The sequence below is a fragment of the Melanostigma gelatinosum genome (assembly GCF_949748355.1).
Source record: "Melanostigma gelatinosum genome assembly, chromosome: 4".
Taxonomy (NCBI): Eukaryota; Metazoa; Chordata; class Actinopteri; order Perciformes; family Zoarcidae; genus Melanostigma; species Melanostigma gelatinosum.
The window spans coordinates 20,565,358-20,581,186 of NC_136637.1; the positions used below are offsets into that span (position 1 = coordinate 20,565,358).

The 15,829-nt window shown below is 44.0% G+C and overlaps 1 protein-coding gene across 1 annotated transcript; it reads left to right on the forward strand.

The window, feature by feature from the left end:
- The first annotated feature begins 586 nt into the window (after positions 1–586).
- Positions 587–13,445, forward strand: orc1 (origin recognition complex, subunit 1). The gene is made up of 18 exons (XM_079266805.1): positions 587–760; positions 1,177–1,304; positions 1,390–1,562; positions 2,177–2,603; positions 3,467–3,722; positions 4,363–4,473; positions 4,750–4,809; positions 5,433–5,540; positions 5,654–5,897; positions 5,990–6,096; positions 6,288–6,389; positions 7,094–7,265; positions 8,605–8,712; positions 10,003–10,152; positions 11,835–11,954; positions 12,039–12,208; positions 12,288–12,375; positions 13,032–13,445. The coding sequence occupies exons 1-18, from the start codon at positions 666–668 to the stop codon at positions 13,224–13,226; spliced, it is 2,814 nt and encodes a 937-aa protein (XP_079122931.1). The 5' UTR covers positions 587–665; the 3' UTR covers positions 13,227–13,445.
- The last annotated feature ends 2,384 nt before the right edge of the window (positions 13,446–15,829 follow it).

Sequence of the window (15,829 nt, forward strand, 5' to 3'; positions counted from 1 at the left end):
AAAAACGGATGTGCAGGGAAAAGGTAAATAAAATAACACTGTTACAAATGTACTTGCTATAACACAAAATATATGATTATAAAAAAATAACTTTGATAAAGTATTTTTAAATAGGCCCGATGGGAACATTTCATTTGTACCAAATAGAAAAAGAGCTCCACAATTTAAAGCTAGAACACATGCTATTTCTACGAGTAGAACGAACTGCTACCACAATATAGAATTAAAACGATGGCATTATAACAATGTGAGACTTATTCTAGTTTCATATATATTTGTAGTTATTTATTTCTTACTTTATCTTTCCACCTGTACGTATTATTTATTATATATTTTATAGAATATAAACTCATGATGTAATACACTCCCGTCCACTAGAGGGCAGCATGTACCATTAACGGTTCTTTGTAGCTCGTCATTAAAACTAGAGAAGAAGAAACGGAGACGACGAAGAAGAAGAAGAAACGGAAATTACGCAATTTTCGCGCGAAACCTCTGAATGATGCTGTGGGTCGTCTGAAGACTTGACCTATAAACGTTTCCTTTCTTTCGATGCAGGGTTCGAATTAAAGCAGATAAACGGACGAAGACAAGTCCTCGTGTTGTCCTGATTAGTGTTTGTGTTGTTGTAGCTGAGCTCGTGCAGCAGACCGCGAGGACACAGGATGAAGTACTTCACCAGACTGAGAGTCCGCCGAGTCTACGAGTGGCGTGGAAAGCCTTTAAGTTTCAACAGGAAGTTAAAGACTTATGAATATGGGTGAGTACTAAGTTTCGGTCTTTTGGAATTAAGAGTAGAAATATAAAGTTGCACTTCTACTTAAATCAAAATAGTAGTCCTAAAGTTTTGAAATACACCACTACAAGTAAAAGTCCTGCATTCATAATTAAGTTTCAATAAAAGCACCAAAGTATTATCATCAAAAGATACTTTATGTACCATAAGTACTCATATTGCAGAATGGCCCATTTTCGAAGAATGCATATTATCTTATTGGTTCATATTTTTTGATGCTTAATGTGTTCATCGATGTAATGTTGGTGGAGCTGGTAAAGGTGGAGCTAATTTTAACTACTTTCTATATGTCTGGGCAGCTTAATCTGTAATAATGAATCATGTTTTTTTTTTTTTTGTTGATTAGCTTTGCATTAATAATCTGAATCTGTCAATCTCAGCTCTTTGGCCATCAGCGTGGAAGGTGTCCCGAGGGGAACTGTCATTAAGACCGGCCAACACATCCTCATAGAAGGAGAGGATGAAGACAGCCCGTATGTGGCCAAAGTCGTCCGGCTGTTTGGCGACGGTGAGTCACAGTCACTTGACGCTGCACTTGACTTTGTCCTCGAGGACATGTTGCCGAATGTCTTCTGTTTCTCGTCGTGTTTCAGAGAGCGGGAAGCAGAAGAAGGCGGTGGTTCAGTGGTTTGTTCGTGTGTCTGAAGTGCCTGTGAGCAAACTGAAGCTGCTGGGCAGAGAGCCTCACCCGCAGGAGATCTTCTACTACCAGGGCCGCAGCTGTGACGACGAGGTCGACGCCGGGTCCATCCTCGAGCCTGTGCAGGTGACATTCAGTGACCCCTGAATAACATGCAAATACTCCAGTCACTCTTATTAAGTCATGTTTTTGTCATTGGGCAAACTTATCCTTAAAAATGCAGTTATCCTATTTCTTTCTCTCGCCCCTTATATGAATGTATAAGAGACCTCTTACAGTCTGCTTATAAGTAAGGAAAAGGGTTCTTGAAGAGGTCCTGCATATAATAGTGTCTTTAGGATGATTTGTTTTGGGGTTTTGATAAGTGATTCTTAGCGTTCTCAATAAGATGCAGTTGTTTTTGTCTGGTGTACGTCAGCTGTGGCAAAAGGTAATAACAATAAAGTCAAAATGAATGCAGTAGAATCGGCAATATCGTCTTTTCTAACTGCCCATCATGAGTTTGACATTGTTGCAATGCTGAATCAGTGGAGAACTGTGGGTACGCGTTGCTCTTTGCATGTGGCCAAATGTTTAGCCGTATACTATTTGCTCTATTTAATTACATTTTTTCCAAATTTTATTCACCAGTACAGATGCAGATATCTGATAGCATAAACTGTCTGCATGGACGTAAAACTAGAGGTGAGAGGGAAGATGTTGTGTGGGATTACTTTAAGTCTTTGTCCTTTCACTCAAAGGTGAAGCACCTGATTGGAGAAGCTCCGTTCCCAGACTCTGGCGATAGGGACACCCTGTACGTGAAGCTGTCCTGGGACTCCAAGACCTTCAAAATGCTGGACTCTGCTCTGGTGGAGTCTGAAGTCGCTCCAGCTTCCTCCACTCCTCCCTGTCCCAAAGCCTCTCTCCCCCCATCACCCCTCTGCTCCCCGCTTGCAGCGGCTCCAGCGTCTCGAGGCCCCGCTCGACGCGCCTTACCGACTCCGGACCTCACTGTCATGCGCCGGGCCGCACAGGGGGAAGTGAGATACAACCGGGACACCATGAGCGCGGAAGTAGAGTCGCTGCACTCCACCACCAAAATGTCCGCCTCAAAATGTCTGAGCGCCAAGAGGAGGAACGCCTCGGTCAGGACGCCCGGCGTCCGCAAGAAACTAGAACTCAGCAGTGAGTGTTTTTAAAGCAGTACAGTCTTTTCTGGTTGTAGCAGTGGTAGATTTGAGTTAATTCCAGATACTGTACTGGCAGATATATCTGCCAACTGGCAACAAGAAATTGCAATACAAAAATATTATATTTATCCAATCTTTGTAAAGCAAAATAATTAGTGCTGGGCAAGTTAACGCGTTAATTTCGCGTTAACGCATTCATTAATTAACGCAGACAATTATTTCACGCATTTTTTAAAATTTATTCAATTTTCTTTATTTCTTTTTTAAATTGAAAGACAAGGGACATACATATACATAACAAGAGGATGACAAGAACAGTGGGATAAAAGCCAGCAAACATCCTGTAGTCAGTTGCGGTAAAGTCAGATCTCCGTGGTCCACTCAGCAGACACTTGCATGTTCGTGCACCGGTATGCTGAAATTCACGGTAAACGCATTTAAACGGCACAGATCGGGAGCGAGCGAAGGACTTTGAAAGTTAGCGGAAAGGTTAACATGAGACAACATCCGGTTTCTTCAGACGAACTTTTTCAGAATAGGTTTTCAGAATAAGATTCCAACGGTTTTCAGAATAAGATTCCAACAAAGTATGAATTATATTCACATTAAGTATGAAGCATGCTGCCTGCATCTCGTGAACCAAATGTTATTGCCCTTTTGTTCATATAGCACTACTTTTAAAATAAAAGTGCGCAATACACTACTTTTGAATTCATTATTGAACTTTGCCATAACAATGCAATTAATCGCAAAAAATTTATCGCGATTAAATATTTGAATCGTTGCCCAGCACTAAAAATAAAATATATTTTTTGCATACTTTACTTCCGGCCATGTTTTCCCTGCTCGTCCCGTCAGATCCTGAGAAGAAGTCGATCAACAATGACATCCTGAGCCAGCTGCTGGACGAGGAGCTGGACGAGGAGGTGATGTGGGCTGTTGGAAGACTGTCGGCCTCGCCCCCTCAGGACCCGCCCCTCACCCACAGCCTCACCCCCCTCAAGAAGCCCCACACAGCCCCCCACACTCTGGGCACTTTCCCCCTGAAGCCCTCCACCCTCGTCCTCCACAGGGTGTCTCTCTCCGAGAGGAACACTCCTCCATCGTCTGCCAGGTGAGAGTCCACTCTCCCACACAGCCACGGTGTCCGCATCCTTTCACAGTCAGCAGGAAGACACACAGCCAAGCTCCCATCAGGGAATATCGTGGTTATGTGTTTTTGCTACAGCTGGGTGGTTTCACCAAAAAACTACATCTCTATCTTTTTCTCCTTCAAGATTTCAGCATGATTCAAAGGTCATATTTGTAGCCTCCAGTGAGGACAACGGCAGTCTTTTTAAGTGAAGCTCAAGTATAGCAGCACAGCAGCGAGCATGGCTGGCGACTTTATATCCAAACAATTCAGCGAGAATAAATGAAAGACCTGCACCGCCTGTAAGGCTGTCATTGTTCTACGTAAATGCATGTACTGTAAACGCATCAGGTCTGTACCGAATAGTTAGAAGCTTCAGAACTTCATTCGTAACGTTGACATTCAAATTATTGGTATTATTAATAACTTACAGGAACATTGTTACCTTCATTGTTACATTCGTTACCTTGCTGTCACTGTAGTTGTTCATCATGCTGGGTGAGCAGAGGGGTATTCAGTTCGCTGCAATCTGCAACCTCACCGCAGGTTTTAAACTGGTTTCAACCAGAGATGACCTGTTTAAATGTGCAGACTCACTGGTGCCTCTTCTGTTGGATGAAAGTCCTCAGCAGGGTGATGATGTGATGGAGGCAGGGTTAAGGACTGGCTCGGTTAAGACACCCAGAAGAAGAAATTGCACGATGAGGAGACAGTATGCCACCAGGGAACAGAAGTGAGTCAGGTGCTGCAGGATTGTAATAACTAATAATACAATGTTCATGAGTCCCAGAGTACAACAAAGGGGTCCTCGCACCTGTAGCTCACACATGCATGTGGTGATTTTATTTATTTATTTCTAATCTTTATATTCTTTGAGGTTTGAGTCTGCACAGCCGGGTGAAGTGGTTTCAGTGTGATCATCCACACATCACTTCATCATTAATGGGTTTGCTTTTCTCAAATTCAATCCAGTGCTGTAACCCCAAAAATCCAATGTGTCTTCAAACAGAGCTACCACTCCTCGACAAAAAGAACCGGAAACCCTGAAGGAACCATTCCTGGGAGTCCTGTGAGTAGACGCGTGTCTTGTGTTTCTAAACAAAACAACTTCTTCTCAGAGTCATAAGTCAGTCAGACCTCAACACAGAGACATGATAAACATATTTCCACTTTCTGAGGAGATCATTATTTATGTTCTGTTCATTCTTTCATTACTTCTTCATGTCCATAAATCCACTCCTTATAACTGCAGAACTTGCCTGAGAGTCTTCATGTTTTTAAGTTTTCTTCAGTAACAAAGTAACCCAGTGATGGTTTTCTGTTCATCCATGTTACACTGCAAACAGGAGCAGCTAACATATAATATGTGCAGTGTACACACGTTATTGTAACGATGTTTCTTGTGTCTCTAGAAAACAGACACACTCTTATGATTCATACACAGATATTTGTCTGGTGTAGCAAACTAGCAGACATACTGACAATTTTGTCTGAGGGGGACCCACATAATCAGAAGAGTCCTGTTACCACCGAGCATTGAGGCTGTACCAGATACTAACAAGCCACAACATGATCTGAATGTCTTGATTGCCTAAAACCCTCTGCAAGCGTAGTTTATTTAGCATCAGTTTGAATATTATATCTCCCTCTGCCATCGAAATGTGACGGCTCTTCTGCTGTTGATGTGGACAGGGCTGAGGTGGATAATGAAAACTCTCCGGTGCTGCCGGTCACCGTCACACCGAGGAGCTCGAAGAGGAAGTCGGCCCAGCTGGTGTCGTCTCGCATCAGAAAACAGCTGTGAGTGCAGCGAGAGGGAGGGAGTCGTCGGTCTTTCAGTCCACCGGCCGATGCATTCATAAGTTCTTGTGGGAGGCTTCAGAGTACTGACGCTTCACTTTCTGTGTGATCAGGAACCTTCTGGACGACCTGCAGGACCTGAACTCAGACGGAGAGGACGAGGAGGAGTTTGTTCCATCCAAGAAGGAGCTTCAGAGCAGCAGTGAGGATGAGGAGGAGGAGGAGTCAGGGCTCGACAGTGATGAAGAGGTAGTGTTTAAAAAGGGCAGATATGCTGCGGCAGGGTCTGGTACTCCTCGGTCAAAGCAGAGAACTCGCTCCTCGACCACAACGCCGCGAAAAACTCCAAACAAGAAGGTAAAAGTCCTGAAAACATTCTAAACTGACAGAATCGGGTCTTCGGTTCTTTTCTCACCGTGTCTCCTTTTAACTGTTTCATGTTTCGACAGAGCACACCCGGCACGCCACGGACTCCTCATCGCGCCATTCCCAGCATCCCCAGCAGGTCGCTGCCGGCCCGACAGCCTGCTAATGTTCTGGAGGAGGCCAGGACGAGGTGAGACGCAACAATCGGTGACCTCTGACCCTCATCTATAAACACTCTTGTTCAAAATTTGTAATCTCCTGCCGCAAAAGTTCTCTCTGTTAACCAGCCGTCATTGATGGAAAGGAGAAAAATAAACACATCGGCTGATTCCAAGCCTTCAACAGTAGTGTAGGTATTAACTCTGCACGTCTGGGCTGTAGGCTGCACGTGTCCTCGGTGCCAGAGTCGCTGCCCTGCAGAGAGCAGGAGTTTCAGGACATCTACAGCTTCGTGGAGAGCAAGATCGTAGACGGCACGGGGGGGTAAGACCCAGATCCTCATTCTGTTTTTCTTTTGGTGTTAGTAGAATCGTATTGGCACCAACATGGAAAACCTACAAACAATACAGAGTCTGACCCCGGGAGACGGTTTGTGAGACCCTGATCTGTGAACAGTTTGTTCCCTTCTCTAATTGTTTTCTGTTATTAAAGTACTCAAGAGGTAAAACTATCGAGTATTTAGCCATGTGTCACAGGCTTGTACTTTATCCTCCAGTTAAAGTTCAATTATTGTTGGTGTTGTCATCATTTAATTTCTGCCCCTAATTACACACAGTAATGTGTGTAACGCTTTTTCTTCCAATAGCAGCAGTTATTATATTATTAGTTATTGTTATATTAATGCCATGGTTGCCTGTAAGCACTTTAAGAGTCAGTCGGTAGTCACAGCTCTTCTTCTTTAGGTTTTTTCTGCCAATAAACAAATCAATTAATTGCTGACCTCCAGGTTCACCATTTGAACTAGAAGCTAATATTTTACTGATTTCCAAAACCTAAAAGAAATGTTATAAACTCAGTAATGTCAACATCTTCTCCATTCAGATGTCTCATCATAATAACCCCCCTCTGTCACAGTGGAATCCCATTCAGGATGCTAGTTTTAAACTAATTCACAGATTGATTGAATGACATAAACTCAGACCGTCTTTCTCGTGTTTGTTGTGATGTTGTTGTTGTTTGTGTCTCAGGTGTATGTACATCTCAGGTGTGCCGGGCACAGGGAAGACAGCCACAGTCCAGGAGGTGATGCGCTGTCTGCAGCACGCGGCCGACGTGGACGAGATCTCCCCTTTCCACTTCATCGAGATCAACGGGATGAAGATGACGGATCCTCATCAGGCCTACGTCCAGATCCTGCAGGTGAGAGCGGTGAACTTCACACGAGAGAGAGAGAGGGGGGGGGGGGGGTAATGGAGGCTACAGCTCTGGGGAAGGCACTGTTCCTCAGTCTGTTCGTACGTGTTTGTATAGTTCTGTACACGGCGGCGCAGTGGCAGAGAATTGTCTCTACGGTGCTCCTGTAGAAGTTGACTCGGAGCTGAGAGGGGAGTTTGGCTTTTTTCAGTTTCCTCAAGAAGAACAGCCTCTGTTGGGCTTTCTTCACCAGGTGGGAGGTGTTCAGGGCCCATGTCAGATCCTTTGTGATGTCACTTACACTCCACCTCCTCACCGTTTATGTGGAGAGGGCGATGTGTGGTCTTCCTGGTTCTCCTGAAATCCACGATGATCTCTTTGTTTTTTGTCGTGTGAAGGACCAGGTTACTGTCAGTAACCAGGTGTTGTACCTCCTCTCTGTAGTGCGCCTCCTCGTTGTTTGATATCAGTCCGACCAGAGTGTTAGAGGAGTGGATGGGTGTGCAGTCATGGGTGAAAAGGGCTGGACTGAGCACACAGCCCCGATGAGCTCCTGTGTTTAGGATGAGGGTGGAGGATGTGCGGTTGCCCATTCTGACGGTTTGTGGTCTGTTTGTGAGGAAGTCCATAATCCATGAGCAGAGTGTAGTGGATAATCCAAGGTTGTTGAGTTTGTGTACCAGTGTATGGGGGACTATTGTGTTGAAAGCAGAGCTGAAATCAACAAATAGCATCCTGTGGCGAGTGTTTGAATGCTCCAGATGGGACAGGGATGTGTGAAGTGCCATTGAGACAGCATCCTCCGTAGAGCTGTTTCCCCAATAGGCAAACTGGTGGCTGTACAGTCATTGAGACCTCTTGTTTTTTGGGCACGGGGGTGACGGTAGTGGATTTGAGGCATGTGGGGACCACAGACTGTTGCAGTGAGAGGTTAAAGATGTTGGTAAACACCCCTGCTAGTTGATCGGCACATGACTTCAGTGTCGGGCCTGATACCCTGTCTGGTCCTGCTGCTTTGGAGATGTCAATCTTCATCAGAGTGGCTCTCACCTGGTGGCGCTGTAGGACGAGAATGACCGATTCTAGGGACGAAAAGTCAAGTTATCTGGAAACCTGTTGCACAGATTTCTTTTTTTAAATTTGTTTTATCTGTCTCTTGTGAGTCCACCAACATGAACTCCTGCTAGCAGTTTCCACCTGCTTTCAGTCTTTGTGCTAAGCTAGGCTAAACTAGAAATGTCATTCCTCACAATCTAAAAAGGAAAATGTTGATCTGTTTCTTAATTCAATTTAGTGCTCCAGCTGAATTACAACGTTCACTAAATGATCCGTCTTGTGTCTGCAGAAGCTGACGGGTCAGAAGGCCACGGCCGACCACGCAGCAGCTCTGCTGGAGAAGAGATTCAGCAACCCTGCACCCAGGAAGGAGACTACCGTGCTGCTGGTGGATGAAGTAAGAACTCGATTGCTTATTGACGGGAATAATATAAAGATTGTTTAACTATGTGAATTCAAGTGGAGGATAAATCTGGGGAAGTTCTATATCTTTATTCATGATCAGACTCGAACCATCAGTGAATGCATCTCCTAACATCAGGCATTCTTTATGGCGCATGCACGTGATAAGAGCGCACAGTAACTGTATCCGTGAGCGGAATAGCACCCCAGCGAGGCAGAATTCCTCACACTGTCCTGCTGCGACCCTAATACAATCTCCTGCTCACCTGTGGGTCTTTGGGAGTGACTGCACTAGAGCACTAAATGTGGATTAATATGCTGCTGAAAGCTGATTTAAGTCTTGTGTGGGAACACACCCACAGACAGGAAGGAAGTCAGACCGTGTGTGGGAACACACCCACAGACGGACAGACAGGAAGGAAGTCAGACCGTATTGGTCTCCTTTTTTTTTTTTTTTTTTTTTTTTTTTTTTTTAACATTAATTGTTTGGACTTTATTTGCTTCCATTATACAACCAGAGATAGACAGGACAGGTGGAGAGAGTGCAGGACACACAGTAAAGGGCATTGGGCCCCTGTACACGGGGTGCCGGCTCCACCCGTTAGCTCAGGTACCGGAGCTCCAGAGATGCTCTGCAAGAGACACTTTTAAGCCACTTTCTTGCTGCTTCATAAAGAAGTACTGCTGCCAGCTTCACATTCATGGTACGGATGAAAAAGTAAAATATCACTGAAACTAACGAGTTGTGAGTAATTGGAGTTCTGCAAAAGAGTATGAGAAGTTTACAGTTGTGATTTACAGTTTTAAGAACTAACGTCACACGGTGGTTAACCACAGCTTGTTTGATATAAGTTTGAGCTCATTCATGCAAACGCACGCATGAATCTTGCACATTGTTGCAACTTCCTCAGAGGATGTGTCTACCTATGGCATGAACCTCTGAAGGGCTTGATGTAATGTCTACTTGTACTGCTCACGGACTAAAGCTGAAAGTGTCAATCATACGATGTGTTCTATTTGTCAAAGTAGGGAAAAGGAAGTAACCGCTGTGACACAATCAGAAAATAAGGCTTCGTTCTCACTTACGACTTTCCCTCTCTTCATTCACTCTCACTCTCTGAGCCGGAGAGCACGGGCGAATTTTGAATGCTGTGTTTACAACAATGCGACTCCATATTATACCTTTTTATTCTAGACATCAATATATTTCCGGAGCTGTAAAGTTGGGAGACGATCGCGTGACAGCAGACGAACCCACTTTAACCCTTTGTGCTTCGGCCTGTAGTTGGACCTGTTATGGACCCGGAAGCAGAACGTCATGTACAACCTGTTCGACTGGCCGACGCGGCGCCACGCCCGCCTGGTGGTGCTGACCATCGCGAACACCATGGACCTGCCGGAGAGGATCATGATCAACCGGGTGGCCAGCAGACTGGTAAAGGGAGCTGAGCCTTGTCACAGCTCTTTATTCAGATTAACTCATACGGTAGCTTGTGCACGTAATTCACAAGTCAAAGGCAGATTGTGGTCAGGAGATAGTGAAGAAGAGGATTTGGCAGTGAGCGTGATGTATGTGAGAGTCGTCCGGAGCCCCTTAAAGTCTGCTCTGACATTGATCTGGAGCCGATGAAGGGAAGCTAGAACTGGTGTAATGCAGTGGCGGGCCGTGCATTTTATACCTGGGCCTTCACTGCTGTCCTGCAGCTGAAACACAGCTACGGTTATTATTTGTTTCGTGTAAAAATGAAGCCAACACCTATAGATACACTATCTGCCGAGAGTGCGTCTCCCCTCTGCTCTGACTGCAGCGCGAGGCTTCTGTGGGCGGCGGCGGAGGGGCTCACGGCGGCTCCCGCTGCTCGTTCACGACAGTGCAGAACGTACGTGCTTTAACGAGTCAAACACCAGAAGATTCTCCATTAACACCAGAACAAGTCGCCAGATTTGTCGCTAGTAGCTTTTGACAAAAAAATATTTCTTGAATACGTTTTAATGCGTTTGAGTGCTGAAAATGGATAAAAAAAGAAGAATAAATTGAATCTGTCTCACAGCCTCCACTGACCCAGATCAAGTTCAAAGGTACACTCAGGTCACAATGAGCGCTAATGGGACTGGCCACGAGATGGAGTAAGAGGAATCCAAAAAATAAGACTGCAAAACAGGAAACAAAGGGGGCACCATTTCAAAGGAAAGTTAATTTTAGCAAATTTTTTTATAAATCTTTCTATAAAAAATTGGGTTGGTGTCCCCTCTCTGCGTCGTCTCCCACACACACACACCCCTGTGTCTCGCTGTAGCTGCCAGTCGCTCCTCACAGGACTCTGGTTTGTGTCCTGGCTTACCGGTCACAAGCACATTACTTGAAGCCTGACGGGATGGATTTCTTTTGTGTCATGTGAGATCCCGCAACATCGCAAGAATCCTGCTGCCTTGCAAGGTAACGTTAAGACAAAGACTTCTCCATATTCCGTTGCTGTTAAAAGTGACCCAAGAACATTTTCCACCACACCTTTTCGGCGGTCCGATGCACGCTGTGAATCAGTCGTGGAATCAATAAAAAGTTGGATTCGAGCAGCAAGCAGCCTGTAGTGGCGATTTGTCCAATAAATCAAAGGGCCACTGATGCATTGTGGGTTTGTGGTTTACGCAGGCAAAGGAGTTCATTGTCTACACAGGATTCTGTTTTTTTCTCATTATTTATTTCTCAAACCAAAAAGAACAAAAACTCTCCTCGCTGCCTCTCCTGCTCTGGTTAAAAACCATAGGCCCACCCCAGTGCATGCTGGTCCTATACCTGCCTACTCCTATAAAGAACCACAGGTTGTGTTACCCAATTCATAAACAAACAACTTAAACAACAAAAAATAATTCAACTAAACAAATGACTATTAAAAAGAATAATCTTCAATCTTAATATATCAAACGAATGATCTAACCTAAATAAGCAAACATCTAGAATGATTAAGCGATACTACTTATGAATAAAATAACACAAAACGAATAGCCCCTACACAGCCCTTAAAACATGTATCATTGTTTGTGATGGAAAATGACGACTGAGTGGAGATAATTATCTGCACAATAAAGCTCGAACCACGTTTGCCTAAATGTTTCCAGGGTTTGACCAGGATGTCGTTCCAGCCGTACAGCTTCAAGCAGCTGCAGCAGATCATCATGTCCCGGCTGAACAAGGTGAAGGCCTTCGAGGAGGACGCTCTCCAGCTGGTGTCCAGGAAGGTAAGCGGCCGGGACGTCTCTCACCGGACCCGAGCTTCCTCACGGGTCCGTTCTCTCACAAGTCTTCCTCTCCCGCTCTCCCAGGTGGCCGCTCTGTCGGGCGACGCTCGCCGATGTTTGGACATCTGCCGCAGGGCGACGGAGATCTGCGAGCACTCTGCCGCCGACCCGTCCGTCACGGGTTTGGTCGGAATGAGTCACGTGATGGAGGCGCTGAATGAGATGTTCTCCTCCGCCTACATCACTGCCATCAAGTGAGCCTCTCATTCTGGTCTCATTCACGGTGGAGTTGTAAAGGTGTGATGAGACGAGGTGACCGATATGTGTCTTCAGGTGTGCGTCGCTGCAGGAGCAGCTCTTCCTCCGGGCGGTCATCGCTGAGTACCGGCGGCTGGGATTGGAGGAGGCCACCTTCCAACAGGTAGAAACCAACACGCAGGGAAGAGTCTCAAGCTTTCAGTTCTAACAGTACACGTCCCAGTACCGCGCAGTAAAGTCCTGAATTCAAATGTTTACTTCAAGTGCCGAGTGAAAGAGAAGCATTATCAGCACGATGTGCTTAAGTTTACTGAAGGTCCGTTCATCATCAAATTTTAATTGTTATATATTTTGTGAGTAAAATCTGAATCTGCAATATAACCAGTCTCTGTCGGGTAAATGTGGCACGACGATGCTCTCCTCTGAAGTAGAAGTACACTTCAGAGTAGTATACAGTTGAGTTGCTTATTTTTTACGTGCCTTTGGGGGCAGTTTGTACGTTATTTTGGGGCACAATGAGTTAGAATAGTTAGCATTATTCAATACTTTTCATGATTTAACGTAATACATCTAGAGCCGTTTGGGGGCCCCACATGGTCTACCTTGCCAAACGGTAAATTTGGGTGTGTGACGCGAGACACAACTATGTCATGGCAGGTGTTTTGCTGAGGACACAAGGAAGAGCAGTGTTGAGTGTGAGGTTGTTTGTGTGTTAATTTGTATATAAAACACTCTTCTAAAGTCAACCTCCCTGTTATTTCGCTCCTGAAGCACAGAAACCTAAATACATGTGCCCCCCTCTGTTTGTCTGTGTCCCAGGTGTTCGTGCAGCACCAGGCTCTGTGTCGGGTGGAGGGTCTGCAGCCTCTCAGCGTGTCGGAGGGCCTGGCGGTGTGTCAGCGTCTGGGTGCCTGCAGGTTACTGCTGCTGGAGCCGAGCCGCCTGGGAGTCCTGCAGCGAGTCCGCCTCAACGTCAGCCAGGACGACGTGCTGTACGCCCTGAAGGCCGACTGAATGAGGGTCCTCTTCAGACTCCTTTTATCTGAACCACGTGAGAAATGTTTACCCGAGTTACACGCACTGAAATCCAACATAATCCTGGTTTTAAACCTGTAATTACTTTGTGTGTAAACTCCTCAATCTACTCGGATTAAGACAATAACACACTTTGAGCAGAGGGATGTATTTGGAGTCAGTTTTTTTTTTTATACATCGTCTTTGTTTTTTTGTGGTGTCCCCAGTTTAAAATGAGATGTTGCTCTTACTGGAATTATTTTTAATGTTGTATTGTATATTTTTATGTTTCAGCACCTGAATATGCAATTAAACTCGATCTTTAATATAAACCACCCTTTAGTTATTTTTCTTGCTGTGATGATATGAATACAGATGCTGAGTAATTCTATCAAAAGAACAAAACAAGAAGCATCGCGTTCGTAGTTTTCATTTAGAAACCAGTGACTCTGGCATTTAGTGTGGTTTTTGCATTCAGTTTGATCTAAATTCACTCACTAACTTTACTTAGTAAACGTACAAAAGTATTTGCATCAAAATATAATTAATAGTACTAAAAGCACAAGTACTCATGCAGAATGACCCTTTTCATATTATATATTGCAGAATTTGATTATCATTAGTGGTGCATTCATGTGTTCATCCCTTAAATGTCGAACCTGGTAAAGGTGGAGTTATTTCTTTAATCCTTATCTAAGGTTAATATTTATCTATGCCATTACATCATAATTAGTTGTTTCATTGTTAATCTGAACATGCAAAGAAACGACATTGATCAAATGGACTGCTGCTACTTCCTCACAGCTGGCTAAACCTCACCACATCAGTAGACATGGAGGTCATTTATAGAACTGTGTGATCAGAGTCTGTGATGATAGATCTGACTTTTATCAGACTAGAGCGATAAACAACCACAGATTCATTTGTGGTGAAGTTATCTGCAGCTTTTGGTTTCCTGCCGTAGTCGCATGAGCATCCACTCAATCAGATGAAGCAAGAGAAGAGACGGCGGAGGTGAGTAAAATCATTGCATATTAACCATCACCAAATAATCCATGACTGTATGTTTTTGTAAACCAAAGGATATTGTAGCAGGTAATTTAAAGTATGTTTTTTATTAGACAACAAATAGCTGGTAGCAGGCCGTTTGACCCTGCTTCGTGGTAAAGTCCGCCCCTGGTTCATGTGTGAGTCAGTTTCCATTGTGAATAATTAACAAATGTCACCTTTTCATGGCTTTCCTAACGAGGGTCCAAGTCAACTTATCTCAAAAACTGATACCAGCAAAAGATGACTACGACCATGTTAACGATAAAGAGGTCCGTGGGTGTTTACGGGGGATTTGAGAGTTCCGGAGAGCAGGTTGGAAACTTCGTTGTAGTAAATGTGAGGAAACTGAGACCATGATATGCAACTTTCCACCTTCAGTCCCTTGTGCGTTTACTCAAAACAATTCTGTGATGCAAGAGTATCTACTCCTGTTTCAGACGGTAACATAACAGCTCCCGTGAGGCTTTGCTTGCTTTGTTAGTCAAATGTGATGACCAATTACATCATATGAAAATGAAAAAAATGTAAACTTTAATGTCTGATGCGATTTTTATTTTCATGTAACAAATTTAAATAGACATGGTGTATTTGATTGACTTGCCTGATTTTTCATTATTGGATGGACATTTCAAAGTTCTAATAATGCAATGATGAAAAGATTAAAATGATCACGCATTTTAACTTAATGTAAAAATTACATATAAATACTTGTTCATTAAAAATTTTAGATAATTTCAATTGAGATACAATTCTGGTTGAAGTGTTCAGAAAAAGTGGAGAGTTAAATGTCTACGCTGTAGAGTCAGCATCAGGATTCGGCTCACTGGAGTCTGCTCCACGCTGCGCTCTGTGAACACAGGAGAGGTTAGAGGTCAACCAACAATTCCTTCAGTTTCATGTGGTCATGAAGACAAAAACAGGGATACGATCATGTAAGGAGGACTGTTTAATACCAACTGCTTTGTTTCACACTATGCATGCACTACTTTCCTTCTTACCTTAGATAGTTGCTATATATTTTTTTTCTCCCATATTTCCAAGCAGCCACCAAGAGGAATATTATCACGGGTACAATGAGGAGGAGGAGGAGGAGGAGGAGGAGCCACCATTTCGATGCACCTATCAGCCACAGAAGAAACAGAGAGGCAGACATGTAACACTGTACATCTACTCCAATACTGTAATTAAGTACCGGTACACATTTGAGGTACTTTTACTTTAGTTATTTTCTACTTCTAGACAAAATCTCCGAGGGAAATATTGATCTCTTTACTATTTTGATGTTTTAAGTGTTTTTTTATGTTCATGTTTATTTTCAGCTTCACAAATGTGAGGTTTTGCTACTTTTCCTTGTAATAAATGTAATATTGAGGTTTGGACTGTTGGTTTTGGACAAAATTCTGGGTGATTGTGACGGCAAGTTTCACTATTTTTACGAAACTAAACAATCACTCCATTAACAGAAAATAATCAGCAGATTAATCAATGATGAAAATAATCCTTAGTTAATAGATCAAACTGAGCTCCACCTCAACAGAACATCCTGCTTTTAT

What these genes read in the sequence shown, in the direction of transcription:
- orc1 (XM_079266805.1), top strand. Translation starts at nt 666, where the DNA reads ATGAAGTACTTCACCAGACTGAGAGTCCGCCGAGTCTACGAGTGGCGT. An exon ending in CCATCCTCGAGCCTGTGCAG is followed by an intron (nt 1,563 to 2,176) that starts GTGACATTCAGT and finishes TTTCACTCAAAG; the next exon opens with GTGAAGCACCTGATTGGAGA. An exon ending in CCGTGCTGCTGGTGGATGAA is followed by an intron (nt 8,713 to 10,002) that starts GTAAGAACTCGA and finishes TTCGGCCTGTAG; the next exon opens with TTGGACCTGTTATGGACCCG.